This window comes from Apostichopus japonicus, chromosome 8, assembly GCF_037975245.1.
Source record: "Apostichopus japonicus isolate 1M-3 chromosome 8, ASM3797524v1, whole genome shotgun sequence".
Lineage (NCBI taxonomy): Eukaryota > Metazoa > Echinodermata > Holothuroidea > Aspidochirotida > Stichopodidae > Apostichopus > Apostichopus japonicus.
The window spans coordinates 23,939,319-23,964,796 of record NC_092568.1 but is presented as its reverse complement, the minus strand read 5'-3'; the positions used below and the strand labels follow the sequence as shown (position 1 = coordinate 23,964,796).

At 36.9% G+C, this 25,478-nt stretch overlaps 2 protein-coding genes across 6 annotated transcripts in view; one reads left to right on the top strand and one right to left on the bottom strand.

Moving 5' to 3' along the window:
- Positions 1-11,799, bottom strand: part of LOC139971158 (uncharacterized) — a 49,860-nt gene extending 38,061 nt beyond the window's left edge. The window contains exons 1-5 of one of the 4 annotated variants that reach the window (XM_071977393.1): positions 11,566-11,799; positions 7,744-7,800; positions 5,359-5,434; positions 4,274-4,411; positions 311-577 (exon numbers count right to left, since the gene is read on the bottom strand). In XM_071977393.1, the coding sequence (XP_071833494.1) occupies positions 311-577; positions 4,274-4,411; positions 5,359-5,391 (438 nt within the window). In that variant the 5' untranslated portion in view covers positions 5,392-5,434; positions 7,744-7,800; positions 11,566-11,799. Of the gene's footprint in view, positions 1-310; positions 578-2,197; positions 2,324-4,273; positions 4,412-5,358; positions 5,435-7,743; positions 7,801-11,565 lie in introns of those variants that run through there. The other 3 variants (XM_071977391.1, XM_071977392.1, XM_071977394.1) reach the window with 3 other exon arrangements.
- The window catches only part of LOC139971172 (polypeptide N-acetylgalactosaminyltransferase 14-like), a 154,113-nt gene that overhangs the window by 75,285 nt on the left and 53,350 nt on the right, over positions 1-25,478 (top strand). Inside the window, exon 1 of one of the 2 annotated variants that reach the window (XM_071977414.1) lies at positions 16,004-16,909. The exons of the other annotated variant lie outside the window; for it this stretch is intronic. Within the exon in view, the coding sequence (XP_071833515.1) occupies positions 16,817-16,909 (93 nt within the window). The 5' untranslated portion in view covers positions 16,004-16,816. Of the gene's footprint in view, positions 1-16,003; positions 16,910-25,478 lie in introns of those variants that run through there. 2 annotated transcript variants of the gene reach the window in all.

The following is a 25,478-nucleotide window of genomic DNA, read 5'->3' as shown; positions in this document are numbered from 1 at the left end:
TGATTCTGAGGACTTTCAAGCAATAGGTGTTAGTACTTAATCTGTATTCACAAAAACATAGTGCAAATACAGTACAGTTGATAATTAATTGGGATGATATGCCTATCTGACAGCATCAGCAGCTAGCTCGTTTTTTGTGATGATGTAAAATAGATTGATTTTTTTCTTTTTCTTGAGGCATCTCACGGGCCGCAAAAAAATCACTGGCGGGCCGCATGTGGCCCGTGGGCCTTAAGTTGCCCACCCCAGATCTATACTAATCTAGTGCAAACATTTGCATGAGACATCTTGACAAAAAATGAAGTCACACCTGTCTTCTGTTGTAGGATGCAGGCATCTTGGAGTCAGGGTTACTACTAGTCGTAGAAGATGCTGGGGATCGAGGGGCGGAAGACTGGCGCCCTTTGGACGGACCTCTGCCCCCTCCTCTGCTACTCCCTCTACTCGGAGGTGAAGACTTTTGTGATCTCTTGCTGGAGTCGCTGCTAGATTGTCGTTCAAGGCGATGTTCCTGAGGTGGCTTTGCATCAGCTGATGACATTCTACCAGTTGCCAAGTCTCTATCTGCTTCGATTTCCTGTAAAAGGAACAGAACAGAACCTCGTTAGAGTAAGTATTCTCAACAAACAGATTATTGAGGTGATGGGTAGTTTCGAAAATCTCTTGACCAAACCCACCTCGCTTTCTTCAAAACTATTATTGCAAATGATCCAACTTTGTCAGTGAAAGTGAACAGTTATGAACAATTACTCAGTGAATGGGTCTGAAATGTTTTGCATTGGATAGCAATGCCAATACTTTCTTTAGAATACGGATACAGAGACCCCAGGATTTAGAGACACTCTTCTGTATTGCTTTCACTTTGGTGCTTGTTTGCAATGCATTATTTGTGGACGCTTGAAGTTCCTACTTGATGTATTTACCTCCTTTTGTTTTAATAGGATCATGCACACAGAGACATACACAGTCTACACAGAGCTGGCCAGTAGATGTCCAAAGTTTTAAGAAAAAAAAAAGATATTCCACAAGACACTCCCAATTGAAATATTACAAAACAAATGAAAACATGACAGTAAACTAAGGCAAGTATTTAAACAGTAACACAGAGATGCCCAGTGTGACCAAATCACATGACACAGCATAACTTGTGATGACTGAGATTATCTTGGTAGCTACCAGACCTACAAGTAAAATGTTATGTTATGTTGTAATGCAAAGGAAGAGATCTCATTGGATAATGATAATCCTCCCATGTTTGCTCTTATATCATTGCTAATTCACTTCTGGGCAGCAAGAAAGCTATTTTTTATTTCTCACCTCAAGTTTCTCATATGTAAGTCATCTCTCAGATTATAAAGTGAATCCAGCTACTGATTTTAATCACTCCACATCTTACAAGAAAACCAGAGAGCCCAAAGGCTTGTGATTCCTTCCAATATAATTTGCTCAATTCCACTCGACTTTTTTACTAATGTAGAGCAAGAGAGTTAAATTTGTCTAAGAATTATGTGAGAACCAGAAAAGATCAGAAATTTCCAGCTTTTATGTGTAGCACTCCCTTGTGGTCGTCAACCATTTTATTCACTGGTAAGGATTTTACAGTATAGAATTTTTATTCCAAAATGTTTCAATATCCAAAAAGAGCAATCTTCCTATGTGAAATATAGTCACATAAATGTATGAGTAAAAGGACATTGTCTTTACCAATTTGAGCTAGCAAATCAGCTCTGACACATATCATCCTTTTAATAATTGTTATCAATGAATGAGAGTTACATGACATTGTTTATTTACACTGTGAAATATTTTCACAACCTACTGTAAAAGCAATTGAGAAAACCTATTGATCCCTTGAGCCAATTTTTTTTTGCACCATTTGTGATAACCTGTTGACCCCTTGAAGCTCAGAGGGTAAAAACTGATAAGGTCCTGCCTAAGTGTGCTTAAAGCAAGACTATCAACTCTCTGGAGCACATTTCATTTCCTGAATGACTGTATCTTTTGCTGAAGACTGATAGAGCTCCTTCACAAAACTATTCTTGCATTTACCAAGCTTGAAGCTGGATCTACAAACTAAATATTAAGTTCAAGAAAGATGTACTTCTTGAGTTATCTTGTTTACAAGATTTTCAGACTTAAATATTGATCGCAAATGACCCTTGACCTCCACCAATTTGAATAAGGTTCTTGTAATCACCAAGCTGGATCTGCAAACCATGTATGAAGTTCAACAAAGATGTACTGTTGGAGTTGTAGTGTTTACAAAGTAGTCAGACATTGACCTCTGTTGATCCCAAACGACCATTGAACTTCACAGAAGTGGCTTCAAAGAAAACAATAGGGTTCTTGTACTCAATAAGACGGATCCACATACTAAGAATGAAGTTAATCCTACATGCACTTCTTGAATTAGGGTGTTTACAAGCAAGTGTCACATACATACTGTACATACACGCGTACACACACACACCATCACCATCGCATTGATTCCTTCTGCCTCTGGCAAGGAATCGACACATGCATGGCTGTCAGAACCAGTCATTACTGAGAATCAAATGCTGAATATCACCTTTTGATTGAATCAAACATGCTCCAGGGTATCAAACAATAAAAGGCTGATCCCTTAAAGGTCAATGTTAAGACCTCAAGCCATAAAACGAGAATAAACCTTGACAGGTCACTAGAATATTAGGTTTCAAAACATTTACTGTGAAATTGGAGTCAACTCCTATCAGGTTTTTCTTTGTCTACCATACTGTGAAATTCATGGTTTCTCAAATTTGTTCTGTCTGACAGTGTGAATAAATCTACCTATACCCTGTTGAGAGGTTACTGCTGCAACAAAAGGGAAACAGACTATAAAAGAAACCATGTTTAAATACAGCATTACCTTCTTTCATTATTAATATTCATTTCAATATTTCAATAGGCTGTTGCCTGTCAAATACATAGTTGGTTAATAAAGACAGAAGTAGTGCAAGTTCACTGCTTTCTACAGTATGCAAGTTGGTAACAAATATGCAAGTTGGTAAGTTGGTAACACACATAAAGAAGTAAACCCTGATTGCAAACCATGACAGCAATGAGAATATTCTCCTTTTCATACTTCAAGCAATTTTGTTCAGTTTTGAGAAACATGGTACAGCTTAATGCAATAATCATAGACATAGGAGGCGGGGGAGGGCCTGCAGCCCCCCCAACCAAATTTGTTTGTGAAAATTCAGGCAATATGCTGAGAATTTTTCAGGCACCTACTGAGAGAAAAATAATTTGCAATGTGTTTTTCAATGGTTAAACTGATATTTTTCTTATCATTATAATTGTAACGACTTTCCCAATAATTATAACCAATATGGAAGGGTTATAACACGGTAAATGATTCTATGTTATTGGCATGCGATGTAATAACTGATGCATGCCTATATTATATGCACATTAACTTGTGGAATGCGCACAGAGTGCGCGAAAAAATTTTGGTTATATTTTTTGGGCAAGTCGTTACAGCCCCCCCAAATCAAATTGGGCTCCTACGCCTATGGCAATAATGACTTTTTTTCAAGAAATAAATTAATCAGCCTCTTAAGCACAAAAATTGTCATGATACAAGTGAAAAATCCAGAGAATATGCAGGTGTAATAACATCATTAAAACAAAGAGAACCAAGACATGATTAGTTTTGACTCATTTTTTTTTTTTGGTAGTTCAGGGATTTACTGATCAGAAGGGATGACTAACACATTGCTTAAATGATTCATGAAAGGATGCAAAACAGCTTTCAGTTTTATTTTCTTACATCGTCACACCAAAGATGGAAATATGGTGGGACAATATCAAATATGAAAGTAAAATTTAATTACTAAATGACAGGCGCAGAGACAATGAAGCTGCATGTACTCAATATGACTTTTGTGTGTGAACATGAGCAGACTTAAGTGAGGATTGAATAAATGTACTTACACCATTTACTAGCAGTATAAAAAGATTTTCTTCTATTTTTATTCCATAAAGTAATACTAGATTTTAATAGCACAGGACAACACATTGATGCGACTATAAAACACTAAATAACCAATAAAAAGGCAACTATTTCATGACAAAAAATAGATTTCTAACAGCTAAAGAGAAAGACAAGGAAACAATCAGCAAAAGTGCATTTTTTTCCATGGTCACTGTAATACTTTAGTCTGTTAATTTGTATGCAGTTCAGGAAAGGGAGACAATGATGTCATAATTGACAAGCAGTACATCTCGCATTTGACAATAATGAACTCACCTGATGCCTCAGAAGGCGTTTCTCATTTTCTTGCTGAATTTTGTCAATCTTATTGTTCAATAGTTCTTCCTGTTCCTCTTTGCTTAAAATGTCCAAAAGGGTGAAGTTGTCGACTAATTCTGTGAGTTTTTGAGTTAACTATGAAGAGAAACCAAAAGACATAACAACTGATAAGATGAACTTCAGTATCATAAACAGTATTTTTGTTTCTAATGACAAAACATTTTTCCTGGTTTTAAAAACAGCTTGTTTGGTCAGTGGTTTGAAGTACTTGTGATAAGTACCATCATATATAAAAAAAACTGACCAAACTTGACTCAAATTAATGGGTTCTCTCGAATGTAATTTTGTCGTAAAAAAAACTGGTCAGTTACGTCCATCAATATAGTTATTAATCCCCAATCCTCTGCTGAATATTTCAAATTTCCTGTTTGTTTTTTTCCATCTTCTTTATTTTGACTTAAAAATGTACGTTACAATGTGAACAAAAGAAATTGAGGGACTGAAATAAATTTCAGAAAATAACTCCAAACTCATTGGCTCTTCAAATTACCTTCACAGAAATGACTGAAGTTTTTCACAGATCCAAATGTAAGGGTAATTGGTTCCCTTCAACTCTGCATCTAAAGCCCCAAAACCATCTTGAAGTTTACCTTTATGTTATTCAATCTACATAGCAAGTAATCATTTGTCATTGTGTAATAATTTTTGTAATAACTGATAACCTCAAATACTGTTTAACATCCCATGTACCAACCCTAAAGCATGTTGAATTTTGCCTCTGATGTTCTCATTCTACTTTCTAGCAAAATGACAAACGGTAACCTTTTTACAAATATATTAAAACAAATATTGTAGAATGAGAAGGGAGGTCACAGACTGTCAGGGTCCCAGTGTTAAAAAAGGTTACCAGTTCACTCTAGGTGTGGGAGAGCAAGAGTGCTGAGCTTGTGAGGTAACAGGTAAGCAAGGTGCTGAAATAAATAAAGGAAATTTCATAAACATGAAGAATATTGAAAAATTTAAAATCTTTTCAACTTTCACGGCAATACACACTCTGGCACAGAATGTACATGTATACTCACTTGGGTATGACCCACCAGGAGGCTATCGGCCATCTCTAAGCACACTCATCCAGAAATATTCGGTATTGGACTGCATCTGCAAAAGGGACATGCTATTCATTCACTTTATTTTTATATTTTCCTCGTCAAAACTACAAATGATTTCATCATATATATATATATATATATATATCTGTGATTTGTGTGTGTATGCTACTCTGTGTGCTTTTCAATCCATGTGTGGGTTGAACACCATCTGATATTTCATATGTAATTAAATAATTGTACAAGACTTGTGGTATTTCCCTGTTTGAACAGTGAATTAAATGCAACATCTTTGACATTTAAACCGACAGTAACAGGAGACTGATGTGAATGTGCATCTTCAGGCAGACAGTTTATCATTTTGATGACTAATAGATAAACCATTTCCTGCTGTCCCTTATCTGGTCTTTTAAAGGTGCAATCACATCTAAAAAGTTTCCCTAAGTGTAAATAGGTGGCAATAGCTCGGCTCAATCTACACTAAGAACGGACGGCAAAAGCGCTGCGAATTAGTTGCAAGCAAGATCAGCACAGCAATATTGCAAAAACAAAAGGAGTAGGGGGAGAGGAAAGAACAACAGCCTAAGGAGAAAATGCACTATAATTCTTAGTGTCCACTGTCCCCATTTGAATAAAATGCTGATAAAATAATAATATGGAACTATATATAACATAAAAACCCTGATACCACGATAGAGAAAAACATTGGGAAAGGAAGAAATGGGTTTTAATTAAGGTTGGAGGGGGGGCTGGTGGGGGGGGTAGCCGTGTAATGGAGTGCAGTAGTGGCCGGCTTCTTATTGCCAAATTCCAACACAGTATTACATAAGTTAAAATTTCAGGCACTTTTGGTCAATATTTGGTAATCAAAACTACCTTCTAATAAATTTGACGGATGCAAATTACGTGTTGTAAACAATTTGTCACACACAAACCCACTACACAGTACCCTATTTATCATTTAACCTAAACAGAGGCAATTAAATAGCTATGTAATCCAAACGTCAAAGAGAATTTGTCTGAAAATTGGGTTTGACACAGCAAATAAAAAACAAAATGTTTTAACTGTACCTTAAAGCTGCACATTGACCTTGGAGACCAAAGTCAGTATTGTCTTCTTATGTGATAGAGCACTCACACTATTCGAGAACTCTAATTACTGTAAAATGCTACTGTGTATAAAATATAATGCAGTCATCCATGGAGCTACCTCCCACAAATGTTCCTCTGATATTGACGGTAACAAGAGTTGCATTGTACCATCACATAATACTGACAATTTTGGGAAACATTCTTATGATCATTCAATGATCAGTAATTTCAAATTCATTGGTGAAGAATTTTCACTACAAGCAAATTTGACAAATATAACTGCAACAGAAATGCCAACTTTGCATATTTAATTTAACTTCACTGTGAGCCTGAGGTTCCTTATGCAGCTTTAAAGTCCAGATTCATGTCGAAAGAAACCCTTCATTCGATAAAGATGCAGTACATATCTGATCCACTTACCAAAGTGCCTTTTAAGAACACTGATTTGCTATTAATGTGACAAATATAGACAAAAATATCATCAAAATATTTTCCAGGGTTATAATCCAAATTAACAATGTATACAAATTCAATATAACATTCACTTCAGAAAGTGGTTAAGTATCGTACGTGGGTGAGGTAAACACATACATTTACAAACCAAAAGGTCTTCTTATAGCATCATAAAACACAGGATAAACTTCTAAATGTGATGTAATGTTGAATAAATTTGAAACAACAAATTACAAACTAGAAATAACCTGGCAGAGCGCCAGAACCTTTAGGACTTTATAAGACCATGACCAAATCCAACAGCTTATGGAGTCCTATAAATTGGGATGCCCCTCCCCAGTTGTACTAAACTTCGGATAAAGGCCGGCTTAATTACTAAGTCAGTGCCATATTTATGCCCATACTGTAAAATAAATATCCTCCTCAGATACAAATTTCTTTCATTTAAGTTTTACAAATATTCTGAGGATTTATGAACCAAATGCTCTAAGAATATTGTCAAACTGTTGTTACGTACATGATCATTTTGTTCATGTTTGGATCATAACATACGTTTTGAAACCTCAACAGCTAACATCTGATTTCAGATTAAATCATTGTGATTCACTGAGCTTCCACATTCACATCTACTTAATCCTTGAGTTGGCATTGAAAATGGACCAATAAAAAATGGAGTAGATTCTATAAGTCCTATCTGATCAAGACAAACAATATTCTAATATTGACTTATACCTTCTTAGTGTCTTTTTACGATCAGAAAGTTCCTTTAAAGTGCATGATATGGCAAACAGTTGATGCATGATGGACTGCACTTACCTTATCAATAAAATGGAACCGTTCATGCAGCCGATGTAAGTGAAGCCCACCAATACACTGTATGGAAGATTATGCAGTGGGTTAGATTGTTAAGAGTTAATGCAGTACAAATGTATACAATAACCATGCATATAATACAGGCTACCAGCAGGAATATAAAGGCTTCCTATGGAGCAGCACAGCAATACTACCAACTGCACTTGGGTGTACATCTGCCCAATAATAAGACAAGGTATTAACAGGACTGTGTGATGACAAAGTAAACACGTGTATGAGTTATGCAAGTGCTTGGGAGTATAAATGTGCTGATATCTATCTATAAAGAACAGCTCTGCGTGTGTGAATTTGATGTAAAATCTTGTCACACAAATACACCAAATATTTTATTGTTAAAAAAATATGATGCATGAAAATCACAAGAAAAAGGTAAATGCCTGAAATAAGAAACTGTCAAAATATCAACACCTACTGTAGGCCTAAAACAAACTTCATACCTAAGATACGTAAAGACTAGTAGAACTGACATCACACAAGGGGATTAGGGCAGAACTTGTTTTTATTAGTAACTACTGGTCAGCCCCATTACCAGTTGAAAGCACTGGCTACTAAACACAATGTTTTAAGTGTTTGTACAATATATTAGACTAATCACCTGGGTAATACTACCATATAGTGGAAAACTGCCAGTGATAATGTAACTGAGGAACAAAACAAGTTACTATTCTACTTCTACATAAGATTTTAAGACTTCTATATAATCCCCTCATCAGTGGGTCAGTACTAAAAGTCTAAAATATCGTCTCTTTGCTCCAAATTTCCCATAAATACTCAAGTATAACTCACTTCATGCCTTTTTGTTGTATATTTTCGAATGGAAGAAGGTAAGAACACATAATAAGGCAACTTTTTAAGGATTTTTCTGGTTGTCTCTCAGACAACCAGGTCTCACATTTTGGTACAACCCCAAACAGCAAATTTCGTTACCCGAAACAAAAAGTAGCCAAACCAGGAAGAATGACCAATATGCACACTGTAGGAGAGATGCGTAGGTTTTGTTGAATAGAACACCAGCTTTGGTGAACCCCCCCTTCATGTGGATCATACTGTAGTCCTTCCACTATATTTGTTTTATTTCAGTATCTCCACAGTGATGGAACCTGGGTGATTATCAATTTATCTTTGTGAGGGTGCTATTTACTTATCATGCAATCTATAGTCAATGATTCACTCTGCCAGACAATCTCCAAAGCTGATTTTGGTCATCCAAACAGAAATTAGCCATCTCAGATGACCATTAAAAATTGGCAATTTATGACCAGATATGTTTAAGAATTTCTTGCAAAAAAAAGTTTACTGCCTGTCCTCTGTAAATTCCCAATATTTATGGCAAGTTTTAATTCAAGGGAGGAGGATGGAGGGGTGAGAGGGACAGTCTTCTAAACAGATGATGGTATTCAATAATTATGTGGGGGCTTGACAAATCTGATGTCGCTGATAGCTTTTGCCTTGAGTGCCCTTCGTTTTCTCAGAAAGCTGCCATGCTGTTCCCCTTAAAATGACCCTATCAATGGCAGAAAATGCTTGGGACCAACCCTTTATTTCAATTTTTAAATGAACTCATACAGGTTAAGTGCTGTCAGTGCCTCTGAAATTGCTAGCCCTGCTTCAGCTATACAACCTTAGTGCAAAAATTAAATAATTTACATTGATCTATCCATGCAACACACCACATGAAATGTTGTTTTCTCATCAAAACAGGTGCAATAAGGAAGTAATTCATCTGTTTAGTTTTGTACCACATGCAAGTTGCATATAAAGTGGGAACCAACAACGGCAACAATTAAGTCCACCTTACATGCAAATTTATTTGGTTGTTAATCTAGGCTACAGTAGGAGTTGATATTACATTGAAATATAAACTGTAGACTTTCTTGAGACATCAAAATTCTGTGGTCCTTTGTTGCACTTGGGTTGTTTTACAAAGTTCACTACCAAAAACTGTTTAATTAATTTATTGATTGGTTTTATTTGTATTTTCTGATCTTGCTTTGGATACTTTATTCCTTGCATTACTCTGTATGTATCTTATTTGTACTTCTTAAGATTTTACTATAGTCCAATGTAAAGTGCTTTGAGATACTCTTTGAGGTAAAGCAATAAATAGATATAAATATTGTTATTATTATTATTATTATCACTAGTTATGGTCATGTCAAGGTGTATCATTCTTGGCCTTAGAAACTTAGAAAAGGGCATACTGAATTTTTTCACCTTGAGATTATCATGGGGACAATGACATTACATACAAGTTTCCAACAAACAGCATCATCATCAACTGTGCTAAAGCTGAGAAGAGAGAGAGCTGTATGTACTATATAATCCCCTAGGAGGTGTATCTAGAGCATTATACATATAGTTTCATTGGATAACAGCTTGGTAGCCGAAAATATTAGTACTAAATGGAACAACAATGTCAACACTTTCAAAGGAATATAGTGAATTAAAGATGATAGGCAAGATGTGTGATTTCATATACATGTTTGATCAAAATGGATAGTGCATTACTTATGGTTGTCAATAAATGTGCAACCTAAATGTTAAGGCAAAGAATTCAAATGGAATTGATAAGTGAAAGGCACTAATATATGACCTATTTTCTGAATATGGTAAATGCAATACAATTAAAACTGAGCAATAGAATATTCAGCTTAGTATTAACAATTTGAGTCACAGTGAAAGTTTGCAGACAACACTGCAACAAAATCTTCTCATCTCACCATCTTTGTGAAGGAACAAAGAATACAAACATGTTGGAAAAAGCTAAGGACCCTTAAAAGTGACAACCAAAAGTTACTAGATAGTGATGATGGTTAAACACATAGCTTTGCAACAACCTGAGAGACTTGCTAATAAATTCAAATGAGGCTTATGTAATATTGCCAGGGTAAAAGCATTAACTGTTACAATGTGAAAAGTTCACAGTAATATGTGCAGGATGTACAAGATGTTAGTTGTATGGCACTTTTGACAACTTTTGCTTGAAATTAGCGCCTTATAAGTGTTTGGTATTGTTATTTATTGGTATAACAAGTTCATATTATCCTAGGTCCCAAGATGACCCAAAGCCTGTCCTCAGAAGTTTGGCAATGGCAGATTTAACATTAGACCTACCCTAACAAGTAACATTACTACTATAGGCAAGATGGCAAATTAGGAAATGAAAATTATAATGTCCATAACGCATAGACATAAAGTAACACAAACCGTAACTTTTCCAAGTTGCTTGGTTTTTCTTTGCAAAACATACTGACACTATACCCTGACTTGGTGCATACCTACAACGCATGCATTTTCATGATGGTTAGCCTTTAGTTAGGGCCCTAGCCTAACTCGAGTCAAGCTATGGCAGAAACTAACTTACTTAGCTTAGCCTAGGCCCTAACTGCAATGAAATAACTGCAAAGCTTCCACTACTCAATAGCATAGGCCTAGCTTAAGCTAGGTGTCAATGCAAATGCATTGGATGAAAAGGCATAGGCTAAGGAGTACATGTTCATAATAGTGCTACTGGGGGCATGCAAAGTTGGAATAACTTAGTTACTATGGTACATCTTGGTCCAACTTAGGCTAGGCCTAATTGAGCTAGGCCTAACGTCAATAGTAACACACGTACTTGGTAGCACCGTTGTTCCCTGTCACAGCCTAACGTCGGAGTTACACATCGGTGCGTGAAGGAAAGGTACAGATCCTAACAAATAATACATTATACTACTTTTTGCATAAATATATTGCATTAAAATGATTATTTTCTAGGAAACTTACAAATATTGTTTATTGCAGATACCAGCAGATCATTTAGGATGAAGTTCACTTCATTAACGTTCACATATCGTGAGACCAATTCTAGAAAATCTGTCTGGGTCGCCTATCTGGAACTTGTCCCGTTGTTCCATGTAAATTCGCGGCAATACATTATGTACAAAAATCGTAGTACAATGCGTGCTATGCAATGCTATGTATATACATTCAGCACAAATCTTACTACCATCGTTAACTTGAGGGTGTGGAATTTGTTATTGTTAGAGCGTCCTCTGTAATTGGCCATATGGCTCTGAGATGTCTCACGTCTCCTAAAAAGAATGCCTTCTTTCTCAACTTTGTCAATTGTTTGATGCTTTGCATATTCATTAAAGGTTAATCAAAAATTTGGACAGAGGATAAATGTATAATTGAAAGCAATGTAGAACAAAATATGAGTCCAAATGATTTTCATTTCGTGGCAAATGATGAATATTGAATTACAGACTTTCTTTCGCTGAGTTTCGCTTGATTGTTATAAAAACTAAAAGTCCTTTGCACAGAATCAAACAAACATATGACTAACTCGCACGTGGCACAATGTGTATCTTTTCTTTGGATAACAAATCGAATACATCTAACTTTTAGCTGAAGCCAATTAGCTAGAGAATGATGAGACATAAAACTTAACTACAGGATACCGGTACTGATACGATTCATTTCATTTTTCTTAATACAAAGGAAACTGGGAATTGACTCAATGACACCAGAGCAGTAATATGCGATTCTGGGTTAGGCATATGGAATATAAACAGCATCAACTTGGTTAAAGGGTGTGAAGAAACGTCTGATGCCGATAATCTGACCTAGTTTCGATGAGGTGTAACAGAAGTGTTACACACCACCATCGATCCCAGAAAATACACACACAGCTTGTTACCGTCGGTAATGATAGACACTAGTGTACAGTCAGTACGTACAGCTGCGGTCAATACCCACAGCACAGTGTACAAACGATACAGCGATGGACATCTCAGGTCCAGCTAAAGATAACAAGGTATTTCTTTTCATTACTGTCTGCATTTTGTAGCGACAAGAGAAAAACTTCACTTGCAAGCAACGGAAAGTTAACTTTTTCACAGAGCGGCACACAGTTAGTCTTCAATTTGTATACTGATGTTGTGCACAACATAATTGAACTTGTGCAAGTTGGCTTTCTATTTGTGAAACAGTATTGACGCTCCACGAAGAACCATGAAGACACTGCAGCTTAAATGAAACTATTTGTGGAGTGTTAGCTCAGTGGTTAATGCCGGTGCCTTTCAATCATAAGGTCCCCGGTTCGAGTCACTCCCAGATTAATGTATGTCGTCCAGTTACAGAGTTGTTGACAATTGACAATTCATAATCATGGACGTTAAATATGAATGTAAGAGACTGACTTCGGTCAGCTTGCGGCTTTGATAAGCCAATGAGGCTTCTTCGCGAGTTCCTGCTTGCAGGAGGATCTAATATACATATACGTATAAATACATTTCAAATACTATATGCCAGCTGAAGGCTAATTGTATGTTTGGCTATTATAATTTTGGCATTGGAGGACTGCCATCCCATGTCCCCATGCAGACCTTGCCCCTCTGCGCCACAATGTACACAAAAACTATGCATGCTATTAAAGTACCCGAATAATTGCTGCCCCTCCAATCAAACTTTTGCGGACGTTAAGGGCCAGAACAGAATCGATGATTCTTTTTGTGGTTACATATGTGCGTTCTTTTGACTGTGACATGCTCTTCTTAGCCTTCGAAAAATCCCCTTGGACGAATTCTGTCCCTCTACCGCCCTGCCTCCAATTTATTTACAGTTTCATGTGTCTACTTGACTGGCAATGCCATGGTTGTACGATTACACCGGATCGTCCATAATCTGTTGTTGCGTGTGTTTGTGATGAGAGGGAGTGCGTGACGCCGATCAACAGCAAGTTATCGGTGTATGCACATGCGCATATGCATATAGTTTAGTAGAAAAAAGGATCAGGAGGGACACTTAAGTCCCCATCAAGGACCCTATAGTGAGAGAAAAAAACTGAAGACACAAACACTCAGACCCGATTACGAGGGAGGGGCGAAGGGGGCGACCCCCCCCCCCTTGAGCCTTTTTTTGTACGTTTTAATGATATCGCTAGTAATTTCAAACTAGAAAATGCTTAGATGCAACTTGCAAGGCCTGGGAAGTGCCATTTTCAGCGATCTGGGTGGCATTTTCGGCCAATATTTTCTTCTACGCTTCGATCGCGCCAACTTATAGGGGCGCTATACGCTTAGATAGTTTCAAATGCCGAATCTACGGCTCTGATAATTTGCCTACAGGTCCGCCCCTCCCTTGGCAAATTCCTCGCTACGCGCCTGTCAGTATGCATGATCGTTAATACTCGGATTTCGCATAAGAGACTGCAACACGTATACTATACTATGCTTGAACTTGTCAGTTATAAGAAGATCTCTTTATTATTTGCCATCCGTATGTATGTTTACGGTTTGCTTTTAATTCTCCTGTTTCGGTATTATCAGGACAAGATGGCACTATACTTGGATTCCAAAAACAGACCTGCGTGATAAAAAATTATAGTAATATATAGTAAAACATCGATCCACGTGACATGTATTCCGATTGACAATAAGAAAAACAAAAGTGAGATATATGGACTCATATTTGAAAAAGAAGGAATACTGATTGTAATATTGTACAAAAGAAAGAAAAAAAGTCAGCTTTGGCGGAAGTATGGGTCCGTTTCCCATATTAGTGAATAATCACCGTCATTAATTAATTTATACATAATCACTGGAACAGCGCCATCTATTAAGTGACTTTCTGTTCTTTTCTCTCTCCACCTCTCTCTTTTACCTCATTTTGGGAGTGAGAGCGCCCCATCGCCCCCTGGCTACGCGTTGGCTGAATCTGACGTTGTCCGTTCGGTTAACGTTGAAACGTGCACACTGATCAACTGCTTTTCTTTCAGAAAGCAAAATTTCTCCCATTATCTGTCAACTTTTGAGCTACACGGTGTAAGTTGACGTGGTGAAGAATTAAGAAGGCCGAACTAGTTAAGTTAAATAATATGTAGCCAAAATGTTTGCCAGTTACTTCATAATGCGTGTTGGTTGCTGCTCCTACTCCACCCAGAACTCACGCAGGCGCGGATCCGTAGGAGGAAGGGTGTACACCCCACACACACCCTCCCCCCCCCCCCGTCCACAAACAATTAAAAAAAAGTAGTAATGAGCACAACTGTGCGTGTAGACCAAATTAAAGACTAATTTATAGGATTCATGCCACCCCCACCCCCTACATAGGAGATGACTTCAACGAACCAGTGCCACACCTCCATCTATCCTAATCCGCTACCGATCCCGATGAAAGAGGTAGTGCCACTGATATTGTCTCGATCAGGGTAATCTTTTACAAAGGCTAAAGAAGCAATGCAAAATATGCATGCACTACAATCATTCCGATATGCCAAGCTCTATTATGTATACCCCCCTCAATCCTGATCAACTTTGTCCCTACACAAGGAGGTCGTTATAGTTTACTTCAGATCTATATCATACTCATGTTAAAGCCAGGGATGTATCTGGTTATTGGGACTTTCTGTTACTGGATTCAAAGGTATCCTGTAGGCACACGAATATTCTGAATACAGCAGGAGCAGAGTTGACGGATAAAAAAAAAACACAACTTAGCAATTTCATCACGTTTTTATTCACAATTTACGAGTGTCTTGTCTGCTTTGAGAAACTGCACACATGCAGCAGAGGTGAATTATAGGTCATCAGCATTGCGCCCAAATACGCTGGATATTGTGAAGTTATGAGATCACGCAAGATTAAAAACTTAAACAATCATCTTAATGCCATGCACCTGTACATCAGCAGTAATTTTTTCTCATTGAAACATTAATATTGTCTGGCAATTTTCATAGGCTGCGTGTCTGGAAATAGTCTGAATGGTCAGAACCTCCAGAAAAGCAGTTTGGAAAGAATTGAGCAAGCTTTTAACATGCTAGATTAGTTGCCCCTCGCCAGCCAGTTTTGCGACAACCACGCCCCCCCCCCCCCACCCCACCTTTTTAGTTCGAAAAGGCTCAACAGAGCTAGTGCCAATATGTGTCATGAAAAATCGATTCAAGCGTTAATTAAATTTACGTTCTCTGACGATTAAACTATCACGTGAACAGAAAACAACAACATTCAATTTGGTGGTGCCCCTCTTACCACGAAGGTCGGCTACGCGCCTGTGTAGGCATAATGTGTATAAATATGGAGAATCACATACACCCACGGGAAGGTCATTTCGGTGTTTCAGGCTACCGGTAGCCGGTGATTAGGATCGGAAGTGTAGGCTACATCCATGAAAGAAACACCCAGCAAATGACACCTGAAACATTGACACATGGCTCCTAATAATGGATCAAAAATCGCATGTGCATAGGCCTATCTGAGTTTGGCTTTCAGACACTGTTAGATTGCAAACTGATTTTCTTAGAATATTAGAACATTCTTCACATTTTCACAACTAACGAACGTACCGGTACCGTAGTTGTTGCAAGATTTTGCGTGGTCAATCACCAAATTCCGCAGGCGTGCAAAATTTATTATCACCTGATCATCAAAAAACAATTGGTTCTTGCGCACTTGCTTCACGAACGCACTATGCGCCAGCTTTTCGTATTACTCCGTACTTCTGCACAGACGTACACTTGTGTTTGGTACACGCGAATCATATCCTCTTGATCGATCCTAGCAATAACAGTCAGAAACCGTGAAGTGTATTTTCATCAATCATAACTTGTTTATAATGGATTCGCTCTGACACAGAGGAACCTCCGCGGGAAGGATATTGTAAAGAGTCGGCGAAGCCTTGCATTACATTCTTCTTAAATTTGTATTGTCCAGGCTAATATTGAAGTTCTTTGTAACTCTAAAGTTGCCCATATTTTCTTTTCGTACCGAGTTTACTTAGCAGTTAACAAAATATGGGACAGTTTCGCACAGACTTCAAACGAACTTTTGCGTGACGGTACGCAGAAATTGATAGCCTTCTAAAAAGTTCTATAGAAGGGCAGTCGTAGACTAGCTTGATCTAGGCCTCCTAGATGTGTTTGGTTTAGTCATATACCTTATTCGGAATGAAACTTATGAAAATATCACATATCAGTTTGAAAAACTGATTTAACCGACTAGGTAGTTTGTGATTAAGTTGGGACAGGACGGTCATAATGCGAAGAAGACGATTCTGGTTTTGGCTTGGATGTACTTTTCTATGCACTTTTACATTGCTCCTTTTTAACGTGGGACAAACGTCTCAGACGGTAAGTGATTAACTTTGTAACTGAAAGTTAGCTTCATTTTTAGTTGGAAGGGGAAATGAGTGGCAACATATTTAAGCAAGGCTAGCATTTATATAAATGAAGAAGCAAAATTATGAATCTACATGTTCGTTTTGCATATAGACTTGGTGGTTGTCCGGATTAGAACAATAGGACTGTACTGCTAACGTTTGATCACACTATGATATTCCGACTCAATTCAACGATGAACTTAATTTAGTTTACGTCTAATTGTTACTACTTTATTTACTACCTAGGCTACATAGCCAAGGCTAGGTTGAGAGCATCCGTGTGATCATCCCTAGGTTAGTCCAGACCTATGCTAGTTTGCTAATGTCTGTTAACTATATCTGTCCAAAAATCATCTACAAACAACAAAGTGTCTAACTTCTAAGTATCATTCCAACACTGATTAACCGTGAAACTTTCAAAAGCTTACTATTTAATGTTAAGCATTGTTTCTTAATTTGATAAACAAAATTGTGTTGGCTTGTTGTATTGTGTGTTAGAGAAATCCACCGACTTTCAATGATATATGAGTCCTCTAGTGTTTAAAAAGTAATAAATTAATAATTTTGAATTTTGACTCGATTTTTCAGCCATTTGTATTGGTCACCAACATGTTAACATTTAATCTTATAGTTTACACATGAGGTTATTGATTTCATCATTGGCAACAGCTGTGCACCAAATTTATGAATAATCCAATGCCATATATCTGCAAGATTTGTAAGCAGATTAAACATACATAATATGATTTGAGACTGCTAAACTCTTAATCTTCATGTTGTTTTACTTTTTATTTGAAATGGAGTTCTCCTGCAGTGCACTATATGTGATTCATTTAACTTTGATGTTTCAAAAAATCGTTGTGGCTATTCGCACAAACGTAATCGTGCGAATAACATTGACTATTTGCACACATGTAACTTGACCAATCAGCGCTTGTGGTTGATATAACCAATGAACTGTCCTGATATGTGCTGGCCGGGAGGGATGAACAGGACATCGATGGACAATAACACTGCAGTGCATGACAATGGAACAGGAATTTGATAACTATGGGGATTTCCAGGGTTATGTTCATATCTGCGTGGATATCTGCGGATACTTTTTCAATTTTTGTAATAAAGGATTCCTCTTTATTTGATTTCTCACATATTTTACAGATTTGGCTATTGATTTTGAAAAGATAACCATTTTTTGAGAATCAGCAAATTTTCATCGACCAAAATCTTGAGGGGGGGCGACGGGGGGGGGGGGGGCAAATCGACCGTGCACACCCAACACTGTGGTTGGGGCCATGGTTTACCTTCCCCGCCTACTCAGTACGAACACGTTCGTGCGAATATAAATGTTTATTGGCAGTGCTTTTCTAATCACTACATGCCTACTTATACCCACAAACACGTTCGTGCGAATAACAATCCTTATTGGTACTCCTTCGTGTGCAAAGTCACTGTCTATAAGCACGAGCATGTTCGTGCGAATATCGATGCTTATTGGTACGTCAACGTAACAATAACGGTTGTTATTGGCACGTGCACGTGCCAATAGACACGACCTTCAAAAATAAGAGTGATATGGAAGATCTGCTTGCAGTGATAGGGAGTGAGAGGTGGAGAGAGAGAAAAGTAGAGAGAGAGAAAAAAAAGCATGTTTTGATAGCGGAGCACACCAAGGTCAATTTTTACCAAAAGTCATATAGACCTATTTAGTACTAGCAGGTAAATTAAGAAAGGAGTGCAAGAAAATAACAGGTTAGGTGGCAATTAAGACCTACCAAAGATCCTTGAACATACTTGGCTAGCACCTTACTAGAGATGTGGATAAAGTTGAGTTGAGTTTACTAATTTCAAAGGGCTGGGAGCCAACTGAAGTTGATATGAGACCCCACCCAAACCCCCCCCCCCACCTTCCCCTTCACCGGCAGTTAGTGGATCATTACGATCAATCCTTGAATAACTAATGGCAGGCATCAATTACAGTGATGTCACAACTTCATCATTACTCTTTCGGTAACCGACCACAAATGTTTCCTTAAAACTTGACACCCTCCGGGAGATCATCATGCATGGCTAAATATAACTTTGTTTCAACTCCTTTCTAAAAAAATGATTTGAAATCAACTAAAACTGTAAACCATGAATTTGAAAAACTTGCAACAAATATATATTTATGGTAATTACTACTTCCGTTCATGGAGATGTATTTATCTGATGTGAAGAATTCATCTCATTAAGACCAACTGTATAGACCTGAAGACTTCATTAACATCATCAAGCAGTATTATTCTTCTGTGTCGTACATCATTGATTATTTAACATTTTTCAGTAAATTAAATGCAATTATATTGACCAAATTGTCAATTTCTCACGGTAATAGCAGAACCACATTAGAGTATCTTTGCCTATTAAGAATGTGAATATTGAGGAAGGTAGTCACTCTTTACCGAGTATCTGCTACCTGATCACAAAATTCCAAGTCCTGTATTGAATTTTTATGAGGTACTATTGCAGTATTGCTTCCACTGTATATATATATAGCGTTATAGATTTGTGCATAGTTATTGGGTATACGTACAGTACCGTAAATACTGTGGTGTTTATTTCTAATCAGTCAGCTATCTATACAAAAATCAATTGACCAGTTTTAAGATACTGTGATCAAAGGTCAAAGTAATCGTTTCTATAATAAACCCCAGGATCTGAACTTCAAAATGGACTGGTTAATTAGATTTTGGTCAGAAATAATTGTTCAATGGGTGCCACAAAGCAGATCGCTGTTTATAGTCAAACTTGCCTTGACCCCTTTGATATGGTCTAGTATTTAGAAATTACAATCATTTCCTGTTTTGGAACTATATCAGCAAGATAGATTGAAGCAATGAATATAACCACTCAGGTGAAACACCAATTATATTGGTCGTTGAACTAAGGTAGGGTAAGGTGCATGATAATTCAAAATTGGTCCATGTAAGATCCCGAATGGATTGGTGCCTGAAATTGAAAGGCAATTGAGGTCACCATGTTTTGGGTAACCCACATCCATACTTATGTTAAGATCTGTGTTCACACATGACAATTTTCTTTTCAATAAAGTAGATTTTGATAGATATATATTGATGATCATTTAGTTAGGAGATTGCATACATAGCCATGCATCATGTCATGTAAATTCATGTTCGATTTTTGTACAGTGATTAAAATTAAAAGGAATTAGTGTGGGCAATAAGTTGAATGGATTCCTTAATTATAACTCACAAAGTGGCTTTAATTTAAATTCCAAATTATCTAGTATTGGGTTTGTAACAGTATATATAGATTAGACTTTGTAATTTTACTTCATTTGTGTCAAGCCTGATAGATTTTGTAAACTTTCCAGAAGTTGGCAACCAACCATATTGATAAAGCTGTTTCTACTAGGAGACATCATGAGAAAACCTGATGTGGATTCATTATTCCTTTAAAAATAAAAAAAAATGCAATTTTCTTGATTTTTTGCCGTTCTTGTTAATTACATGTTTATTCAAAAGGAATAATTAAGAAGTTCATTATCATTTACATCTTTAGCATATTAATATGCATGCAAGAAAATCAAGAGATGGTATCCACAGGTTGTCATAATTGCCCCCAAAATATGCACAGCTTAGTGCTCGTTAAACTTGCTGAAAGTTATCAAAATACTTGTTGTGAAGGTTCTGACCTTCTAACTTATTCCCAGACATTGAGTAGTGTTAAAGTAGACACTTAAAGATACTTTTAGTGTGTTAAAAAATACACTACGAGGGTTGCAGGCATAAAAGTGAATGAAGTTTGGAACTTGAGCTTGAGTAACCGTTATTTGATTGACTGGCATATTTTGGGCGAATATTGTTAACCATAAAGCATAATATATGCACTTGTCTGTTGAGTGGTTAACCTAAATTTTGCAGAAAACTAAATTTGCGATATATGGCATGTCCCGTGTCAGTGTGAGTAAAAATTAAGAAAAGTGAATAGAAATTGTTTAGTTTTGATGCTAAACATGTTAATTACAGTTGAAAAGTATTTTCTCAGACACATTGTCTGCTGCAAAAGTAGTTGACGCCTGAGTCCTATGAAAAACTTTGTAATTTAAAGTAAAATAACATCCCCAGTATAGAAGTTGATCCAGTGCTGTACCACCACTGCTACTTGGAAAATTACAATAGAGAAAAGTGTCATATACCAAGTTCTAGCTTCTGGCAAATTTCCACCTTTCCATTTTATGATGTTGACTTAACAAGGTTAGACATTTTATCATTTAAGAATGGGGTCACATGTACCAGTGGATTAACCTACTACCTATTGGGAGTGTATATCAAAATGTAAACAGAGACACAATCATGGCCATAATAGTACACTGCTTCACAAACCACCTGCTGAACAGATCTCACACCATAGTAAATTGCTGTATTGTCATCTAATAGAATTTTGCACTATGGAAATGTCACATGTATTTATGATAAGTTATCCATTGTACTGATAAATCCAGTGATAATCATTGTGCATTTAAGTCCAGAACAATTCTTCGTCAGAAAAGTTGTAAAACTCATTCTTCATACCTCAAAGTCACTAGGCTATAATTCAGTGGAACTGGGTGCCATTTACGGCTACAAATTACATATGTATGCCTACTGGTACATAGTGGATCAAAGAGGGAAGTAAACTTGATCTTGTTATGTAATTTCGTCAATTATGCATGCAAAATGATACAATGTCATGTTAATTATGTCAAGTATATATGGGGTTCATAGGTCAATACCTGTTAACGATAGGTTCCTACAGGTCCCCAACTCTACAAGCTCTTTACCACAGAAACCTTTCCTTCCTTAGAATCCATAGTATTAACATTTCGGATTCTAAGAGGAAGTTATCCAATAGCAAAAAGAGGAAAAATCTGTTGGAAAAAAAGAGAGTATACATTAGAAGGTATAAACTGTATACTGTATGCAGCGGTTGTTGGAAGATACATGTTGTTTATGCAAGACCCAGTCTGTTGGAAATTTGGAATATTGGAATACTTGTCCCAGACTATTCAGTAAATACTACCTTCAGAAACAGAAATTTATAAACCCATTATTAAAAAAGGACCCCTGAGATGATGGAGACAGAGGGGTGTTAGTGATAGGGCTAAAGCTCCCACATGAAGCCAAGTCTAAAAATGTTCATAGAAGAACCCAAACTACAATAGCAAAAAATAATCTTTATAAACTTAGAATAATAACCAGCATTCAAACTTTGAACAGGCCTACTGTGATTATGTTCAGAATATGTGCACATGTGTCTACATCGCAGTGGTACCTAATTGAGCGTCAGACACTAATTCTTAGTAATAGTCGTTATTATGCATGCGGCATGCAGACAAAACGTTTCAAGTTGAATTCCCGGTACTTTCAATAATTTCCTTCATAATGTGACAAGTAGTTTGACTAGAGAGCTGAGGAAATGATGACCTGTATTGCTACGTACTGTACTTTAGTTAGAACTCTTTAGTATCTAGAATGTGTAGTACCAAATACTGACACAAACCTGCTTGAAGCGTTCATCTCATTTGCTCAGATATGGCTTCAAATCTACATTTATGATACTATTCTTAACATTTATTTACCTGATTCAGATGTTAAATAGAGACAACAACATTAATCCTATTTCAAGTTACTACTATATGACAGTATTTGCTGACAGCTTTTGATAGTTAATACTATATCTTGTATATTAGCCATTGGTGATTTTTATACTGTGCCTTGCATGATGCTGAAATGTAGGCTAGCTGCAAACCATCATTCCTGTTCTGATCACTTGTCAGAAAACTGTTGTCTTCTTAAAATAATGGTGAACCTTTTTAAATCTCCGTTCCCAAGCTACCCCTGGCAAGAAACATATATACCATTCCTGTCAAATTTGAAATGAAACATATATGAGCTTGAAATTAACAAGGGAAATCTTGAAAAAACAGGGAACGTATTACCCTGTCATTTTCTCCCCATTTGCAAAATAACATCAAACAGTTTGAGTGTTTGGAAAATGAACAGAGACTGTATCCTCTAGGATGTTTAGAAATTGACCCTAGCTGCCATGTGTAATAAAAATTTGATCTTTAGATTACTTCCTGGTAGAGATGGGAACATTTCATTTCCAATCATTGTCAACTCATTCACTATTAACTTGGAGGAAAAAAACAAACAAATGTCAATATAATGAGGAGAATATAGAGAGCAAGAATTTATAATAAAGTTTGTCATGTAAAACAAATACTTGAACAGAAACACATGTCCTTCCAATGTTTGATGACTATACCACTAAGCACATGTTCTAAGGCAAGGCATTTGGTATTTCTTTAAGGCAAGGTGATCTGAAAATAGGTAAAAACAAACATGAACAGGTTGTGGTGCCTAGATATGGAGTATAACATCAGTTGTTTGCAAATGGAAAGGAGAGAAATGATTGGTGGATGGTCGAGGGGGAGATGGATGGAAAGGAGGGAAAGGTGGATGGAAAAGAGGGGGAAGACATGTCACTGTTATGTTTTTAAGAAGCCTTCAAGGTGTGTACACTCAATGTTATTATGTTTGTATACATGTATATTTCTACACTCTAAACCTGGTAGAAAAGCTGTGGACCAATCAAATTCATTGCTTCATTGAACATTAAATTATGAATATGTTGTAAAAGAGAACTTCATCTGGAATGATGATTTCAAACAATTTGCGGCAAGAAGTCGTAACCTTGTCCTTCAAGGTTTGATTTTGACACTGTTGTGTAGACAGAATTTCCATGGATGATGAATGAAGTTAGACTATAGTGACATCAAATTATGGGACATGGGATCTGCTTATTGGTCACAGACAAGATATCATCTAAATTAAATCTCTAACACGTTCTCCTTGTTTACTATAGGTTTAATATGACAACTAATAAAATAGCTATTAACCAGACAAACAAATTGCTGGCTGATTACATTTCAATTGGGTTACTGCAGAAATGCCAGTAATGGCCTAGGCAGATCCTGTCCAGAAGTTATAAAGTACTTGCGGGACATCTGTCAGCATATATGATTGAATTAAGGATAGCTGCAAATTGCCTTGGAGCCTCTAGCAAAAATGTGTTATATTTCTGAGTTGAAATATTGTCCTGGTATCTAGGTTTGTTTACTAATTATACTAAATATTTTTCACTGTTGAACATTATTTCTTCTATGTTACACTTTGCTTCCTAGCTCCAGTGTAGAAAGAGGATTTCAATGGCGGGTTTCAAATTCAATCTAAATTCTCTTCGCTGATTTAGGTTGGGGCATGAACTTTTATGGAAGGGCCATAGAGTCGTTGAAGCAGATTCCCATGTACGGAGGGGGGGGGGGGCTTAGGGTTCCTACTGTACCTCAGAATAAATGTCAAATGGTACATTCTTAGGCATATTTAGACTATTTAGGTCTATGTAGGTTCTAAGGTCTAGATAAACTAGGTCTATTAAAACGCAAGGTTTTGCGAGTTAGTAAACTTGGAGGAGGGGTGTAATTCTTTCCCTACTTAATGTAAAATATCCCCAGGCTGAACCATTTTTCTTGACTTCCATGGCAGGCTCCTGTTCTCCCCCTCCCCAACCTCCTCTCCCAACCCCTCCCCACCCCTCCCCAACCCCCCTCACCCTTTTGGCACATCACTGCTTACCTCTAATGAAAGTGATAATTGAATATTCAATGATGATATATTCATAAATTATGTAATTGTTTTTAACTTTACAATACTACTTTTAGTTGAATCACTTCTGAATTAATCATACATTAAATCTTTGGGTTAGATGTCTCCTTGACATAACACTCAGGAGTTAGCACTAGTAGCAAATGTGCACCAGTCATAGTAAAGACATTCTCCAGCTATTGTTGTATTGCACTCGACACTTCTTCACTGTATGTAGTATGTCATTCCAGCAGTTTTAACTCTGTGTCTATATTATAAACTAAATAATGCATGTCAAACAACAGACATGTATATAATCCATCAAATTTCTGCATATCCTGTTTTATTACATAATGTGTAGTATATCACATATATTATGGCTATCATAAAATTGGTATACATAATTCTTTTGGTCAGCGATGATGCTGAATATTGGAATAAAATATGCACCCAGTGGCATTATAGGTCATCAAAACATCCTAGTTATTAGATTAAATCTGACATTTAACTGCAGGACTGTGTCATTTCCCAGTGCCTCTCTCTCCTATGTGTCTTTTGTGTGTAATTTTGACAGACAAACAGTGTAAGTGACCAACTGAGGGGCCATTAGGTGGGATTTTATTCATCAGTGGAATACTTTTACAAGCAGAGTGTTTTAACAGAGTATTTTTTGAGCTGCTTTTAAAGGGATTCTGTTGAATAACCCATCTGTTTGTGGTGGAAATGTATGTTGCACACAAGGTATCAGTTAAGTTTGTATTAAGCATGCTGCACAATGCCTGACAGATCACGTCACCAATAAACTGGACCATGGTTCTGTCGAAAATAATTGATAGTCGGGGCAGTGTGTGC